At 38.8% G+C, this 16,119-nt stretch overlaps 1 protein-coding gene across 11 annotated transcripts in view; it reads left to right on the forward strand.

Moving 5' to 3' along the window:
* PHLDB2 (pleckstrin homology like domain family B member 2) overlaps nucleotides 1-16,119 on the forward strand; it is a 126,293-nt gene that overhangs the window by 103,376 nt on the left and 6,798 nt on the right. For 4 of the 11 annotated variants that reach the window (XM_054822485.1, XM_054822495.1, XM_054822475.1 and 1 more), the window contains 7 exons: nucleotides 767-910; nucleotides 2,578-2,718; nucleotides 3,290-3,389; nucleotides 10,191-10,398; nucleotides 12,449-12,539; nucleotides 12,981-13,127; nucleotides 15,611-15,830. In XM_054822485.1, the coding sequence (XP_054678460.1) occupies nucleotides 767-910; nucleotides 2,578-2,718; nucleotides 3,290-3,389; nucleotides 10,191-10,398; nucleotides 12,449-12,539; nucleotides 12,981-13,127; nucleotides 15,611-15,830 (1,051 nt within the window). The other 7 variants (XM_054822457.1, XM_054822452.1, XM_054822465.1 and 4 more) reach the window with 4 other exon arrangements.

Here is a 16,119-nt window from a genome sequence, read left to right on the forward strand (position 1 = left end):
ACTATGTCTGCATAAATCTTCTCTGCAGGCAGAAGCACACTCTGATGTCCATGCCTTTCCACAGTCCGTCACCTCCTGTATGATCGTTTTTTTAAAAAAAAAAAAAAAAAAAAAAAGGGGGGGGGGGGGGGGGGCAAATTGTAATGACTATGGGGCTAACACTACCAGCATCTTATCTGCATCTCCTGGTAACACCTAAAAGTTAGAAGTGACTTCCAGACAATGTAAATGGAAGGTGTTATATCAGCGTAATTTATAGAGTAGCAATGGCTTGTCCTTATGCATCTTCTTCCCAGTTCTGTTAGTCACTTGGTTTACTCAAACTAGCTTAAGAGTTAGGCAAGAAACCAGTCAGGGTAAGTTATTTTATTTAAACTTGGACACAAAAAAATTAACAAGTAAATAGATGGACGAATAAGATTTGTTCTTTCTTTCCCCCCCCCGCCCCGTGTGCTTTCCCAAAAAGAGCTACATCATTTCTAAAGGGTATTTACATTTTACTAAAGTCTTTTGATCATGTAATGTACATTTGCTTTTGGATTACACAAATGTTTTTGGAATTAAATGAAGAACAATTTTCAGAATCCAAGTATTCAACATTTGAAAAGCTTGATGATAATTTTATTTTATTTACAATGAAGTATTTCAATGATAACAAATATTTGGCTGTATCACTCTAAACTAACTTTCATCGTACTGGATACATTAATACTCTTGCACGTCTTTTGGCTTTTGCTCCTTGTAACTTCTGAATTCCTCCTTTTAGGGCTATATCAGTGTAAGTGAAATTAGTGAGCTGTATGGCAATTCCACGAATATATCCCCTTCCACTCAGCCCCCCACAGATGCTGAAGCAGTTGCCACTGAGCCTTCCACGGCTGTGCTGAGCAGCCAGCCACAAAATAAAGAGGTTTGTTTGAGAGACGTTTCCCTTTGTTTGCATTGTTCTTTCATGACTGCCTTTTCTTTTTTTTCATTTTTTAATTTTTTGGTAATTCAACATGTAACAAATTGACCCTAAGGCAAACTGCTGTCTGCCAGTTACTGAGTCAGGTAACAGTTTAATAGTAAAGCTGAAGGACTGTTCCAGTTGTAAAGTGTCTTTGACGATGTAGGTGGGACTTCAAAGGCCAAAACACCTGAATGCTTATGACCCAAGCAGCAGTAAGTGACAGTCTTTGCTGGTCAAACACTATAATGTAATGCACCTTTGGTAAATGGTCTGGGGACACACTTAATGATTACTTGATCAATGGTGCTTAGGTGTTTGTTTTGTATGTTTTATAGCTTTTGTTTTCTTTTTTTCTTTTTTTTTTCTTTTCCTGTGAGGTGGTAGAGGTATATCTTGAATATTTGTGGGAGATGAGTAGTTTCTACTTATCTGAGCTATTCCATGGAGTCTGTCCAGTCTGTGTCTTCTAGCTCACTCTCTCTTTTCCTCAGTCTTTGTGATGTTTTTGCCTTTGTAATGGCCATAGCAAATTGTGAATAAATGCCCTTTTAAAGGAACGGAATAACCTAACGAATGTAAAGCCACTTACCTTTGTGTTGCAATAAGGCAGCAACTGGTTTAGAATTTGGCATTTCTGTGCTGCTTCTGGTAGCTCAATATGCCTTGAGAGTTGCAATACAACACATCTCCTTCCCTGCTAAACGCTCCAACAAACACAGTGCTAAAACTGCAGCTTGTATGTGCCGTATCTTTTGAGCGATTCCAAAAAGAAAACTCTATGTGTAATTTCTCTTTTTTCTATAAAGCTAAGATCACCTCTCTGTTCTGGATTTGTGTTTCCTCACTCTCTTTCTCCTCGCTCTATTGCTCAACTTCCATCAGTCCATTGGCCTGAGGTCATGGCTACTCATGTAGATCCTATTCCTTTATCTGATACACCTCCACCTCTGCCAGCTAAGAAACACCGCAGGCAACAACAGGTAACAGATTCAAAGCTGATAACTTGGAATTATTTTGTTTGTTTTTGTTATGGTGGCCATGAAATTGATTTTTGTGTGAAGTTTTTAGACTGATATGATAGAACATGAGTTGATCGTGCTTGCAGAGTGTTGCACTTAAAGGCACTGCTCATTTAAAAATAAACACATCATATTATAGAATGTTACTGAACAAAAATTGTCTTTATATAAACAATCCAGAGACAAATGCTAATCTTTAGGAGCCATTGTAACTGTCAGAAGGCTTGCAGTGATGAAGTACAGGTGGCTGCGTTTGAAATCCTAAATCAGTTTTAAGTCACCAATTCATTAGAACAACTTGTAAATAAATGTTTTTCGGTGTAATTGGATTCCGCTTGTACACTAGACTTGAGTTTTTAGAAAAAAAATTAGGTATAGGGACATGTGCACGTAAATTGAATGTATTTTTTAAATCAGCATGATTTTAATGTGATATTTGTAGAAATCCTGGAAAGCACTGTGAAGCAGGAGGTACTCTGTGTTTTAGATGTCATTCTTCCCAGTGAAGTTCCCAGACTGTCACCTTCAGTATATTCCATATAGAGCATAACTGAGCAAGTAGGTCAATTCATTTTGTCAAAACTGTGTAACAAATTACATTTGAAGCATTTCAGAAATCTGGAAGAGCGAAAGAAGCAGCACAGGGAATGCATGTACATGAGCGATACTTTACCTCGCAAGAAAACAGCTCCGTCTGTATCACCACACTTCAATAGCGCTACGCTGGGACGAAGCGTTGCATCTAAAGTACGTAGTTGCGTGCTATTAATAGCCTTCCACTATCTATATAAAAGCCTATATTATGTTAGAGGTAAGGTTGGGTGGCACTGTAAGCTTTACATAATCCCCCAAATTCACATCTGATACCGACTTTGAAAGAAATTCAGGTTTATTAACATGTGGAAATATACATGAAGCCTTTATTTTGGCCTCTGGAAATGCCGTGCTGGAATAGTAATCATGCATTTATGATTAATGTATCTTAAGGATTCTATTTCCAGGCTAGTCTAAATTGATTCTAGAGGCACACCAAGTTGGTTTCCTTCCTACCTAAGGCCTCTAAATAGTGAAGATAAGGTTGTGTATAAAGTGAAAATACTCTTTATTTGTGATGTGGTAAGTCAACAAAGAGCAGCAAGGTGGAGATACTACTTGGAAAACATTTGGTCTAATAGGTGCACAACTAAAATATCCATGGCTGATTGATATGATGTGACATTGATACTTGTGACAAATCAAGTTATTTTACCATTAGTTGCTGATACAAAAAATGTCTCGAAGTGTAGTTTTAAGCACATATTTACAAAATTTCCTACAGGGACATTTACCGTTAGGACAGAGCAACAGCTGTGGCAGCGTACTTCCTCACTGCCTGGCAACCATGACCAAAGAGTCAGAGTCGAGAAGGATGCACAAAGGTAAGACTATTTTATTTCATTGCTATTAAAATCCAGCGTTCAATTTTTCAGAAAATAAGTCTGAAACTGGTGTCGCTAAAATCAACAGGGCTGTAAAATAAAAGTTTTCTTCTTGGTGAAAAAAGCAAGCTCTAAATGCTATTTGCAGATATTGGCAAAATGAGATGTTAAGATAATGATGTAGGTGCACATGCAGTTTTGAAGTATGTGGTCATCAAATATACTCCAGTAAATAAGAAAGGTATATTGAAAAATGTGCATTGGTTTAACTGGGTAATTTCCATGAGTGGTTTTGAGGCAATATATTTAAGATATTACATGTTGCTTTTTTTTTTCTTCCCTTTTTTTTTTTTTTTGTTTTCTTTTTTAGCAATTCTTTCCATGTTGTGATCTTAAAAATTGTTTTTCACTGGCATATGTTTTTTGCCTGGACAGAGTAATTCCCTAGGCAGATATACCTTTGCAAATCTGTAACTGTGCTATTGTAACTAGTCTTAAATATTTGGGCTACAAACAGGAAAGGAGAGAGGTGTTCTGTCCTGGATAGCTAGCTGCGTTTTTGTAATAGGGACAGGGCAATTCTGGATCCAAAAGAAAGTGACGTCTTTGAAACACTGTCCTCCAGGCTATGGGATTGTCATTTATTGACTTGAGTCAATACACTTAATTTCTACTTTAACGAGATGCATTATTCCTAAGCGTCCCATCCTCACATGGAATTGCTCCTCCATGCCACCTGGCAGTTTCTGTTCTTTCCGGCATCTGCATCGCTGCTGTCAGTGTAAGTGCAAGAGGTCCTTAAGGAGAATTGCGCTGACTAAGCCTGAGCTGAGACAGAGCCATCGTGTTGCTATAGGACTTGTCAGAGCTAGCAGCTGTTACAGGTCAAAGAGCACGACTGAGGTCAGCCATACGCACCAAGATGACTCAATACAGGGATGGAACAAGCTTGCTGTGGCATCATGACTTACTACATTCACTTTACAGAGCTGATCCAGTTGTGATTTGTTGGTTTTGAGCTTTAGTTATGCAGCAGACCTTCCACAAACCTACCATGTTGTGGCTAATTTATCCTGAAGTATTTCAGATGCGATACAAAAGGACCTTCGTACTTGGAAAAGCTTCTTTGATGTAATGTGCGTGCAAGGGTGGAATAAGTTGCAGTAGGGCTGGTTTGGATAAACTTTCATGACAAGAGATCACCTGTTTAAAATTGGAAACATTTCTGTAAAATGGTTGCAAAAGAGCATTAGTGTGTGACCTAAAACACAATTACAAAATGTTACCAAATGTACCACAGGCAAAGATAAAAGTTTTAAAAATAAATTGATCAGTTTTAATATTCCATTTTTTGTCAGCATGCAACTAAGACAATTCTAAGAGTATAGACAGACTTCTTGTCTTAAGAGCAAAAAAGGAAAAAAAAAAAAACCAAGCCCAGCAAAAACGCACAAACCCAAACTGAGTTATGGCCTGACAAAGAGGAGAGGTGGGGGGAATAGGAGAGATGCATCCGTTAAGGCACTCGGCACTGTACTTGCCACGTGCCACAAGGAACCACGTGTGCTATACTGCCTGCCATACTGGATGATGATGATTATTCTTTAGAAGAACCAAAGGTTTGAATGGAAATACTAAATTATGAAGGCAGCCTTGTGGGATTAATTTGTACTAGGAAAGAGGACAGTTCTAGATGGCCTATTCTGAAACATCAGCTTTGCCAAAGGCAAATAATGTTGCTGACTTGTTTAATTTTACTTTGCAAACCCTGTGAGAGTTCGAGATAGGGTCAAACCATGAAGGATGTAGGAGTGCAAGGATTGTCTGTGGCTTGTCTACCTCTCTTAGTAGTTAGTGAAGGGTTTATTCTCTTTGTGTTCAACGTGGAAGTCCCTGAATGTATTGCTGTTGGAGGAGCTTGAAGAGTATAACTGCTTTCTCGTGCTCTGAAGCGCCGTGTTTCTTGTTTGAGGAAAGCTCCTCTGTCTTGGTAACACACCACAAAAGTTTTTGCAGGGCTCTTTCTGCGCCGCAGTGCGGAGCTCAGCAAGGAAAGAGATGTCCAAGTCAGGTGGCTAGGGTCGAATCCTAGAGTATTTCTGTCCAGCTATACAAAAGGGCCAGAGAAACAATCCTCAGGCACATTTCATTCAGCCTTACCGGCATGGCCTTGATGAGTGTCGTGGAACGAGCAGGGAGGGGTCTGCGCTCAACTTGGTGTGATTTCTGGTTTCCCCTAGCACCTCAGACCCACGCTCAGCGCGTGGAGGAAAAACAAGCTTCCCTTCCACAGCATGGGTAAAAAAAAGTGCATTTCTGTGGCATAGTGAGACTTGGGAAATGTTCTGAACGTGGTGTAGTATTTAAACGTACCACACAGCACAATTGAAATGGAATATTATTGCCAATTAACATTCTGAACTCTTATGTGGCTTCCACTAAAATCAGTGGGATTTGAGTCCCTAACTAAGATTAATTTCAGCAGACATCCTTAAATACATCATTGAAAACTAAGCCATGTCATATAAGTGGGCATCTTGGCTATGTTCTTTTATTCCATCACTCTATGACAAATGTTTATTATATACTAAATACACTGTATTATTTCCTACAAAAACATTCCCGAGGCAGATCAGGTTTGCCTTTTCGGACTAAGTGAATAATCTGGAGGAATAAGATTTTCTACCCAATCAGTGGAACTCTGCAAATGTATACATACTGCTTATACTGAGGAATAAGCGCTCACTTCTCACTCCAACAATTAGTTGTTCACCTAAAATAGGTAATGAGTAGGCAAAAAGTGTTCTTCACTTGTCACGTGTGCTGAGCCACTGCTTGTTTTCCTCGCGTTTCTTTTCCCACTTGACAGGTTTTTCACTCTGTCAGTTTTCTGCGTTCAAGGTAATATATTGCAAATGACATGGCGGGGGGGGGTCTTGATTTACTGATACCTTGAGCATACAGCTGCACCAAATGCATTGGAGCTGAGTGTGCTCGGCTCAGTGGAGAGCCAGAGCCTTTCATCCGCTCTCTTCGGAGCACTGGCTATCATGCAGGGTCCCACAAACTGCTATACGAAGAGGATGATGCGATCCTGAAGCAATATTAGTAGCTTACCCCATTCCTTAGGCCTTAAAAGCATTGAGCAAACTTCTAGGGCAGATGTTTCGGTATGTTTGTATAAATCTGAAAAGAAGTATATTCAACGGTGCCTGGTGGAAGTGACAGCTCAGCTAGTTTGAAGATATTATCTGAGAATCATCACTAAAAATTAATTAGCAATGGTATAAAATGAGTTTTCTCTAATTTGCTTTCTCCAGTTTTTCTAATCTCAGTCCAAGAAGGTAAATGTAAAAGTCTGAGATGAAAAAATTCTAAGTAAAAAAATTGGGAGGGTTAGACAATTCAGTCCCATTGACAGTGGGATGGTCTCCAGAAGGGAAGAGGGAATGGTTAGCTGGGAGTTATGACATAAGACCACAGCACTGGGAACAAAACTGTTGGGACTAGCAAGATGATTATTGTATACTTTCTAAGCTCTACTAAAAACAAATTATAAGCATTTCAAAGCCGTTTGCTGCTTTTTTTTTTTTTTTTTTTTCCCCCCCTCTCCCCACTCTTTCTCTTATCGAACTCAGGAAAAGCCAGGAAAGGTATGAAAACATCCCTTTACCTGGCTGTATCTATCATTGTCATGTTTTGGCAAAAGTACTGATTGCATCAGCACTGTCAAGTTGTTCCCAAAATCTTGGAAAACTTAAATAATTATGAAGTAATGATAGCACTTCAAATTTCTTTTTTTCCTGCTGTCAAATAACCTGTCACAGCAAAACTTCTGATTACTGCTAATATCTGCAGAGCTACCGCTTTGTGCAGGCCTAATTTTTTGCTTCTTCGCTCATAGCCACACAAGTAGAGCAGAAAATTTAGAAATCTTTGCAGATCTGTGGGTGACAATGACAAGGTAGACAGACTTGGGCTTCCTACTTTGGCATGTTTCCATACAAAAAATGTATCTTGACATGTTAATGTCAATCTTTTTGCTCCTTTCAAAAAAGAAGAAAGAATGGAAAGAAAAGAAAATATTGTACCATGATCTTTTTTATAAAGTGCTATTCCTTTAACAGACTTGACAGTGCCACTTTTAATAACAGCTTTCACCCATAGTTCTGACCTCACCATAATTTTGTGGTGGTATATCTGTGTTTTGTGATTCTGCAATAACTCTTTTGGATATTTTTTTTTAAAATCATATGGCTTTATGGATATTTGCACTAGTTCACTCAACAGTATGGCTGTTAACAGTGTTACATTTACTGTTTCACTAGAGACAATACAAGCCAATGCAACAAGAAACATTTTAGCACTTGTATCAGCTTAGACTTGGCTGATACAAGTCCCGGCTTGTGGGAAACTTTTAGTAAAGTGCTGGATCTTATGAGGAATCTGATATTTTTAAGTGCATGTTCCATGAATAAGCAACCAAGCAGCTAAAAATTCCTTAAGCAACAGATTGTGCCTGCGCGACGTGTAAGTGGGGCTGTAACGGAGGCAGGCTGGTTGTGAGGCTTCTCGGTGTCGGTACGCAGCCGACCCTCAGCTTTGAACTGCCTGTTGCTTTTGGCATGAGGAGGAAATGAGAACATTGCGTTATGCTTTGTTTCTGTGAATGCATCTCATTTTGCGACCTAACGACTGTATATTGCTTGCAGTGTTCAGTTACGTTTGCATGATTACATAAATTTAGCTCATAAAATATTTTACTTTAAAATGGGTTCTTTATCTTCGTGGAAAGTTGACTTTCCTTTAAGAGATAGTTTGTAAAAGTGCTACATTTCTCTATGCCTTTTAGATGGGTTTATTTTTCAGTGAAATATAAGATACGAAATTAAGATTTCTGAGTAGTCAAGGTTTTGCATCGGGCTCAACAGAAGAACATTCATTTGAATATAGTTTCTTTCAGTAATTTATTTTTTTTTCTCTCTTTCCATAATGAATAATTGGTAACCACTTTACAGGAGCAATTAGTCATTCCAAAGGTTCGAGTGTAAAAGGTAATAGCGTATCTGCAATAACAGCAGCGTTTGCCTTAATAATGGGAAAAATCCCAAAGTGCACATGTGAATCAGTAACACCTGTGTTGTGTGATGCTCTTATCTATAACTGCTGAGGTGTATTTGTGTCCCTTTTGTCTCTTTTACTAATCGGTGCAATTGAACTTTTATTGAAATGTCGTGTTATTTCAAATGACAAGTAAAGTCCTATTAGTTCCTTAGAAACCAGCTTTAACTGTCAGCAAGAAGCCTTTGTATGGTACAGAGGGAAGTCAGGAGGAAAGAGGAAACTATCTACCTCCAAAATGCTTGTAGGGCATGATTTCCTTAATAATACGCTTTAATTATTCAGCTTCAGTCATGCTTTTCAGATACCTTTTGGAGAATATTATAGCTTTTCCAAGGTAGAGCTGCAGTTGTTGGCTCCCTGAACTGGGAGTCTACCCACTCCGGCATGGCAAAAAATAACAGACAGTAACTTTGTATGTGCAGATAGAGAATGAGAATAAGGCAGAAAAAAATCCCACTTTAAGCGTGTTTTCCTAACATCGGTGTCTTAACAGCGTCTAGTAAAAATTTTTATCTGGACTTTGCTGCATTTGTACATCTGTCTGCATTTTTCCTGTGTCTGTTTATCTGAAATATGTGGAATGTCAGTGGCTGATTTCCTATACAAATGGAAGGTTTTCGTGTAGTCTAAGAGTCCTTCCTAATCTCTAGCTCTGCCACCAGCTCAGATTTTGGGTCAGGAATGTGCAGAGAGTATTACAAACTTGACTGAGTGTCAGAGCTGTGAGAAAGTCTTGCATTGATTGAAGGAAAACATGAGCAGTGCAGTTGCATTTGTAATCACATAGATTAAACAAACCTTAAAAGGGCACTGTAAAATAACTTGAGCAGTTAAAATGACAACTGTCGTTACACCCTCCTCTTTATCAGGCAAGCTCAACTACCTCCCTGTAAGTCTGTATAAATACTGCTGCATTATTTACAAAGAGCAGTGGAGACATGAGATAAAAATAGTTCTGAAGAAATATTTTTTAAAGGAGACGTAGCCAAAGGTCCCTTTGTTCAAGAAGGATGGCTTTTCAGAAAGGATGACCTTGTGGAAAAATAACAGCACAAAGAACTTAAATGTTGCATAAACCTTATTTTTCTTTACAGTCATTGAGCTATTGGCATCTGCTTCAATCGTGTAAGGTGAACCACAGTTTCAAAACTCCAGGAAAGTACCTCTACACAAGTAACTATGATGGTGTGACAAGTAGTCTATATTATTTCAGCTGCAACTAAAAGCCTACCTTGCAGTTACCAGAAGGCAAAATAATAATCCACATTCAGTAAAATCAATCAAGACCATTCAATATTAGGACTTTTTTTTCCCTTTAATTTAATCAGTGTCAATTCTTCTAGATCCCTGAATTTAGCTGCGTTACTTTCCCAGATTACATTCATTTTAAAATGAAAATTTCATTCAAATTAGATTTTCATAATACACATACAAGAATATATATTGAAAAGTCAGCCATACTAATCTGCATATATTTGTGTCCATCATAGATAAAACAGGTATTTAAAGGTTTTATTTCATTTATCATTAATTTCTGAAATTAACTGTAATATTGTAGTACCTTGGTCACAGTGCAGTTAAGACGGAGGTGATGTTCAAAATGCTTGTGCTACTAACGTGTTATGTTCAGGTCACAAAACTTCTGTGTAAAATAAATGTTTCCTCTGTACTCTGTAGGGTATAACCATCAGCGTATGTGTGAAAACCAAAGGCAGAAGTCTCCTGAATTCTACAGCAGAACAGCATCCGAATCAAATGTGTATTTGAATAGTTTCCACTACCCAGATCGTAGTTACAAGGACCATGCCTTTGATACATTAAGCTTAGACAGTTCTGACAGCATGGAGACAAGCATATCAGCATGCTCACCAGATAACATTTCCAGGTAAATCATTTTTCCTTCTGATGTTGTAATGGCCATAGGGTTATAATGGAAAAAGAGAATATGTACATGATGATGCTATGGTAATGTGAATGCTGCTGACCGGTTAAGAAAATATAAGATCATTAGACAGGCATCATATTCAGTGTTTGTGTAGCCCTTCATTATCAGGGTTAACTATCATCTCACCTGTCTGTTTATTTAAAGATGGAAAATAAAAATATGGAGAGGCTAAGTGGTAATTTTGAAGGCCACAGAGAAATCAGCGTCAGTCCTGAACTGAAATGAAGAAGTTGTCCGTGTTCTTTTCAGAGTGAGCAATACCTGACCTTCCTTCCCTGGTCACTCCAGGGATGGAATTTCCTGTGATAGGAAATTTCTCGAAGACATCTGCCAGCGATGAAATACACTTGTTCTGCAAGTCCAGCATGTTAACTTACTAGACTCTTATGCCAAAACACTTAGGGCTCCTCCAGCAGTCTTTTTTGCCCTTTCCTCTCCCTTTTCTGGGTTAGTAAAAACGAAGAGATGACACTGAAAGGCTTATAGCCCTCGGCTGCTTTTCTCATCCTCAGAGGCTGTCAGCTCAGACACCACTCCTCAGATAAAAGAAACATCAATGATCTGCATTAAAAGAAAAGTCCAGCTGAGTCTCAAAATTGTGTGCAAACAATTTGCTTCTGACAGTCTGGTTTTAATGATAGTGCTTTCGTTTCTGCTCACAGTCCTGCCCCAGCAGTTTCACAAGCAGAAGTGGAGGCTGATAATTAAGTACAATGTTGTCACAGGATTAAGAATACCCTGTGAACACAAGGACAGCTTTTTTGGCTAGCATGTTGTGTTCTATTCAGCATCTGTTTCCTGTAACGGGGTATCAGCCCACAGATTTCCCCTTGTAGTCTTTATCACTGCAATGTTAATGGTTTCAGAAAATACCGGTGGCACTCATCCTGCTGGCTGGTGGGTTTTTTGTTTGGTTGGTTTTGTTGGGTTTTTTTAAAAGTAAAAACATTAGGACTCAGGTTTTAAGGATTTCTGGTTTAAGTAGATACACAGTCGGCAAGTTTCTGATAGCTGGAGACAGGCTGGTAATTATCTCTGCAGTGATCTAACATGGCAGTGGTATGAAATCTGTCTCTCTCTGACTTGCTGCTCTGACCATTTTGGAGGAAGATGGCATGTGTCTGAGCTACCTCGGAGCCACCTCGTAAGTGGAATCTCCAGCCCAGGACAGGGGAGCCCCAATGGCTGTTGAATTTCACTGGTGCTGTTTGCCCTTTTGCCTCCCTCTGGCTCTTTTGCAGCTTCCAGCTAATGCCGAAAAACAAAACAAAACCAACCCCCCCAAAAAAACCCAAATCAATCAAAAAACCAGAAAAGGACCCATTTCAATAGTTCCTTCAGTTTCTCACGAGGCAAACTTGGGTGAGGGAAGAGGAGCGCATGGGCTGATTGTACTGGAGAAAAGAACCAAAAGACAAAAGGACAGGCAAAGGTGATAGCTGTGTTGTGCTGGGCCTGGATCTAGCACTCTTTGTGATTTCCCTTCTTTCTTTGGCTTGTGGGTTACTTTAACTGACACTACTCTGTCACTGACTGGCCTTTATGCATATCTCTTAATCCTCCTTATTTTTATTGAGCAGTTTTTGATGATGAGCTCAGTAAGACACCAACCAGAAACAGTCTACAGCCAGAAAGACTGGTATATGCAAATGGCTACTAATGCGAGCTCTGAGGATCGGTAGTGTGTTCTGTTAGGACGCTGTAACCACTTCCATCCATATTCTGTTATCTGGGAGAAGATGACAGATCACAAGGGACTGACAAGATGCATTTTTAGGCACTTGAGTCTGTATTTTTCACAACTTTGCGTGGGGAATGTATACATTGAGAGTGTACTGTATACTTAATACATCATTTTTTGTTAGTGCCTACTGCACTGAATTGGATCAGAACAGTATCGACTCCGTTCTTAAACTGTCTAATGTTGGACTGTAAAATATGTCTGGAAATACCAAGTATTCTTTTAAATAACTCTTATTTTTTTGTGCAGTGCTAGCACTTCAAACGTTGCAAGAATAGAAGAGATGGAGAGACTTCTGAAACAAGCACATGCTGAAAAGACTAGGCTGCTTGAGTCCAGGGTAAGCATAATTTTAGGAGTAAAACTAAGAGTGAGTGTGTTAGATAATATCCTAAATGCAACATTGGACCCTAAATAGTTTACACCTAAGACAGATAAAAAATTACATCTCCCCCCTTAGTTTGGTCTGGTTTCACCCTCATGCTACATCTTAGAGCCCATATGCAATACCTCCTATCTCAATGGGTGAGTTGATGGCAAAATCCCGTCAGAAGCTAGGTCAGCATTGCTCCTACACCTGCTAGGAGAGCTGCTTAAGAAGCAGCAGCTCATTTCTAGAGTGGTAATATTTGCAATGCTGTTCCAATTCTTGGTCCGCTTTGCTGGATATATATTTCTGCCTACCTAAGAGGCAAAAAGGGAGTTAGTCCTAGCTTAGAAGTTACATTACCAACTATAGTTTCACATGTCATTGAAGTTCTGCATGTGCTGTGGTATTTAGGAACGGGAGATGGAAGCTAAAAAACGAGCTCTGGAAGAAGAGAAGCGCCGCAGAGAGCAACTGGAGAAAAGATTGGAAGAAGAAACTAGCCAGAGGCAAAAATTAATTGAAAAAGAAGTCAAAATACGTGAGAAACAAAGAGCACAGGTGAGATACGTTGACATGAAATGGTTTTTATGTGCAAGACTTCCCCTTGATATACAGAAGGGACTAAGTGTATTTCTGCCAATGGTAAACAGAACTGCTTTCAGTTTACTAGATGGATTTAGTATTTCAGAGGTGTAACTGTGCTGCTAAAAGTATGTTTGGGCTCTTGGAGCCTTAGATAGATGTCAGAGTATTCATTTATAGTTAAATAATAGCATAAATATCTATTTTATATCTAAAGTATAAATATTAATCCTATAAGGTTTGTTACTGAGTATGGGCAGAGCAGAATTTTTTAGCCTGAATAACAAATTTGAGTGTGTTAATTTTAAAAACTATTGGTGGGGTTTTTTTCTGTCTTTTAATACATAAATATCTTGTAATGTGAATTGTCACTTCCAAATATTTGACAGAAAAAAAACAGATAAAGAAGCTTTTCCAGCTCTGCATCTACTGTAGAGAAGAAATAGTATTTTTTCCAATGTTACGGGGACTATACAACATAAGAAACATTATTTAATTTAAACAGCGTTACCTACTACATCTTCTTGCTTCTTGTTAGGATTTAGAGGTATCTTGAGCTTTCTTTAGGTTTAGAGGTCTTACCTATTTGTTTATTCCACCATAAATAATAAGATCTACATGGTACAGAAACTAGACTAGGCAGTCATTTTATTCTTAGTATAGTATAGCAAGAAAATGTCTCCATCTCAATTTATGTATCTGAGTACAAAATATTCCACATCATATTTGAATATCTTTCTGCTTTTATCTGTGCTACCTTTGCTAAATCTTTGTTTCATGAGTTACTATTATATTTTTTTATCAACATTCCTACATAACTTGCCTTTCTCATTGATAGCACTAAATCAGAACAATAGGACAACCCCAGAGGAACTTTAAGCTGTTTCTGGTTAAATATATACATTCCTTCATTTTTATATAAAATGTAATTATCAAATGTTACATTTTATGTGTACTTTACTTGAATGCCTTCTTTTTTTCCAAGAAATTTTAATGTCAACTCAAGTATGGCATAAACAACAACACGATACTTATATCTTTATCCCGAATTGGAGTGTCCATGTGCTGTAATAGAATGCCCTGTCAGTTACTGCTAATTAGCAGACTAGGGAGAAAGGCTGAAGACTGAATTGGCAGGGAAACAAAATGTATCTGTCAAAAATAACTACAATTTTTTTTAACAACTTCTTTATTTCCTTTGTACAGTGCAACTAATTTTTTTTTCAGCACTTCCTGACACTTAGAAATGTAAATTAGGGGAAAGAACCCCACCTTTGCACTTGCCAAAGCTGGTGCCAGCTTGTATTATACAGGAGTGCGTAATTTTAGAGGGGTGCTAAGAGTCCTTGCAGGCAACACAGCTCCCATTGTGCTAAGAGGTTCTTGAGAATGCCACGAGGGAGAGTCCCTTCGATTTGTGACTCACAGTAGGATTTAACAGGCTAACTTTAGGCATGGAGCAGGGGCAGATTAGAGTCTCCAGGTCACTCACTTCTCTGGAGTCAGGGGGAAGAGAGAGAGAGTGGGAGATGCTCCTTTCACGGGTCATTCAAAGCACCGAAATTCAGCTTCTGTTCTGAATTGCCCTGTGATGTAGCCTCTGTCTGCCTCGACTGCAGCAGGAGCCTCGGGAGACTCATCTTCTGTGTTTATAATGTGTGTGCGTGCCTACACCCTTTGGGCACAGAAAACAAGCATGTTGCCTCAGCTGGCAGAGGTCCCAAATCACTACCTCCTCCTGCTTGTTCTCCCAGCTGATGCTATCTGGGCTTGATGCAGAGTCTTGAATGAGGCACCGTTTCCTGTGCTGCTTTGCTGTCTCTTACGCTTCAGCTCTCTATACCGTATTGCTGCTAGTGAACTAGATACTACATTTCATTCATTCACAAGAAAATAATTCTACTTTGTTTACGGCAATCTTTGTGAAACCAACTAGGGATTACAGTTCACTCATTATTCATTTTTCCTGTAATAGCGTGCTCCTCTTATTTATAGGACACTTTGCATGGAAATACCTGTAGCAGTAAAATATTAATGAGTGAGATATGCGTAGGGAGTATCTAGCCCAGAGAAATAAAGGGTTTGCTTAACATCATGCAAATGAAGTTCTTACACTTCATCTAAAGCAGCAACACACCTTTGCATTTAATTAATATTTTAATTCTAAAACAACCTTTCTATGCTGTGGCCTCTGTTTTACAGCTTATCAACTGATGATTTCAAGAAACTGTTATGCTCTAATCTTGCTTTTATAAAGTTATCCAATACTTTGTAACGTTACAAGTTTTAAGAATTTTTCTTTTAAAGAAAATTAGGGCTGCAGCAAAAGTGCTTTATTTTTCTTACATTTATTCTTAGAATCTATGGGCACTTTTCAGTTATGTCCTTGCAGCAGAAAGAGTGACGGAGAAGTTAAGACTTCTGTCAAAAACAATATGATTTTCTTTTCTTTTCTGTAGGCCCGTCCCTTGACTCGCTATTTGCCTATTAGAAAGGAAGACTTTGACCTACGAAGTCACATTGAAACAGCCGGTCACAACATAGAGACCTGTTACCATGTCTCCCTCACAGAGAAGACCTGCCGAGGCTTTCTGATTAAAATGGGAGGAAAAATTAAAACATGGAAAAAAAGATGGTTTGTTTTTGACAGAAACAAGAGAACTTTTTCTTATTATGCAGGTAGGTTGCAGGATAACTATTAGGCTACACTTGTCCCTCTATTTTCCTATCAATCTCAGCTGAGTTATGAATACATAGGGAGTCCTGAGTAAAACTTACATTTCCATTTTATTGGGTGTTTTACACACACACACGCACTCCCCCCCCACCCCCCCCGCCTTGTGCAATCCCTTCCCTGCAGTGTTCAATCCTAATGCCATGTAAGACAGAAATCAGCATAACAGACAAAGGAGAGACGTGGATAGGCAAGAGGAGAAATGGAAGATCGTCAGGTTCCTAGTACACAGAA

This window comes from Grus americana, chromosome 1 (genome assembly GCF_028858705.1).
Source record: "Grus americana isolate bGruAme1 chromosome 1, bGruAme1.mat, whole genome shotgun sequence".
NCBI classification, from domain to species: Eukaryota; Metazoa; Chordata; class Aves; order Gruiformes; family Gruidae; genus Grus; species Grus americana.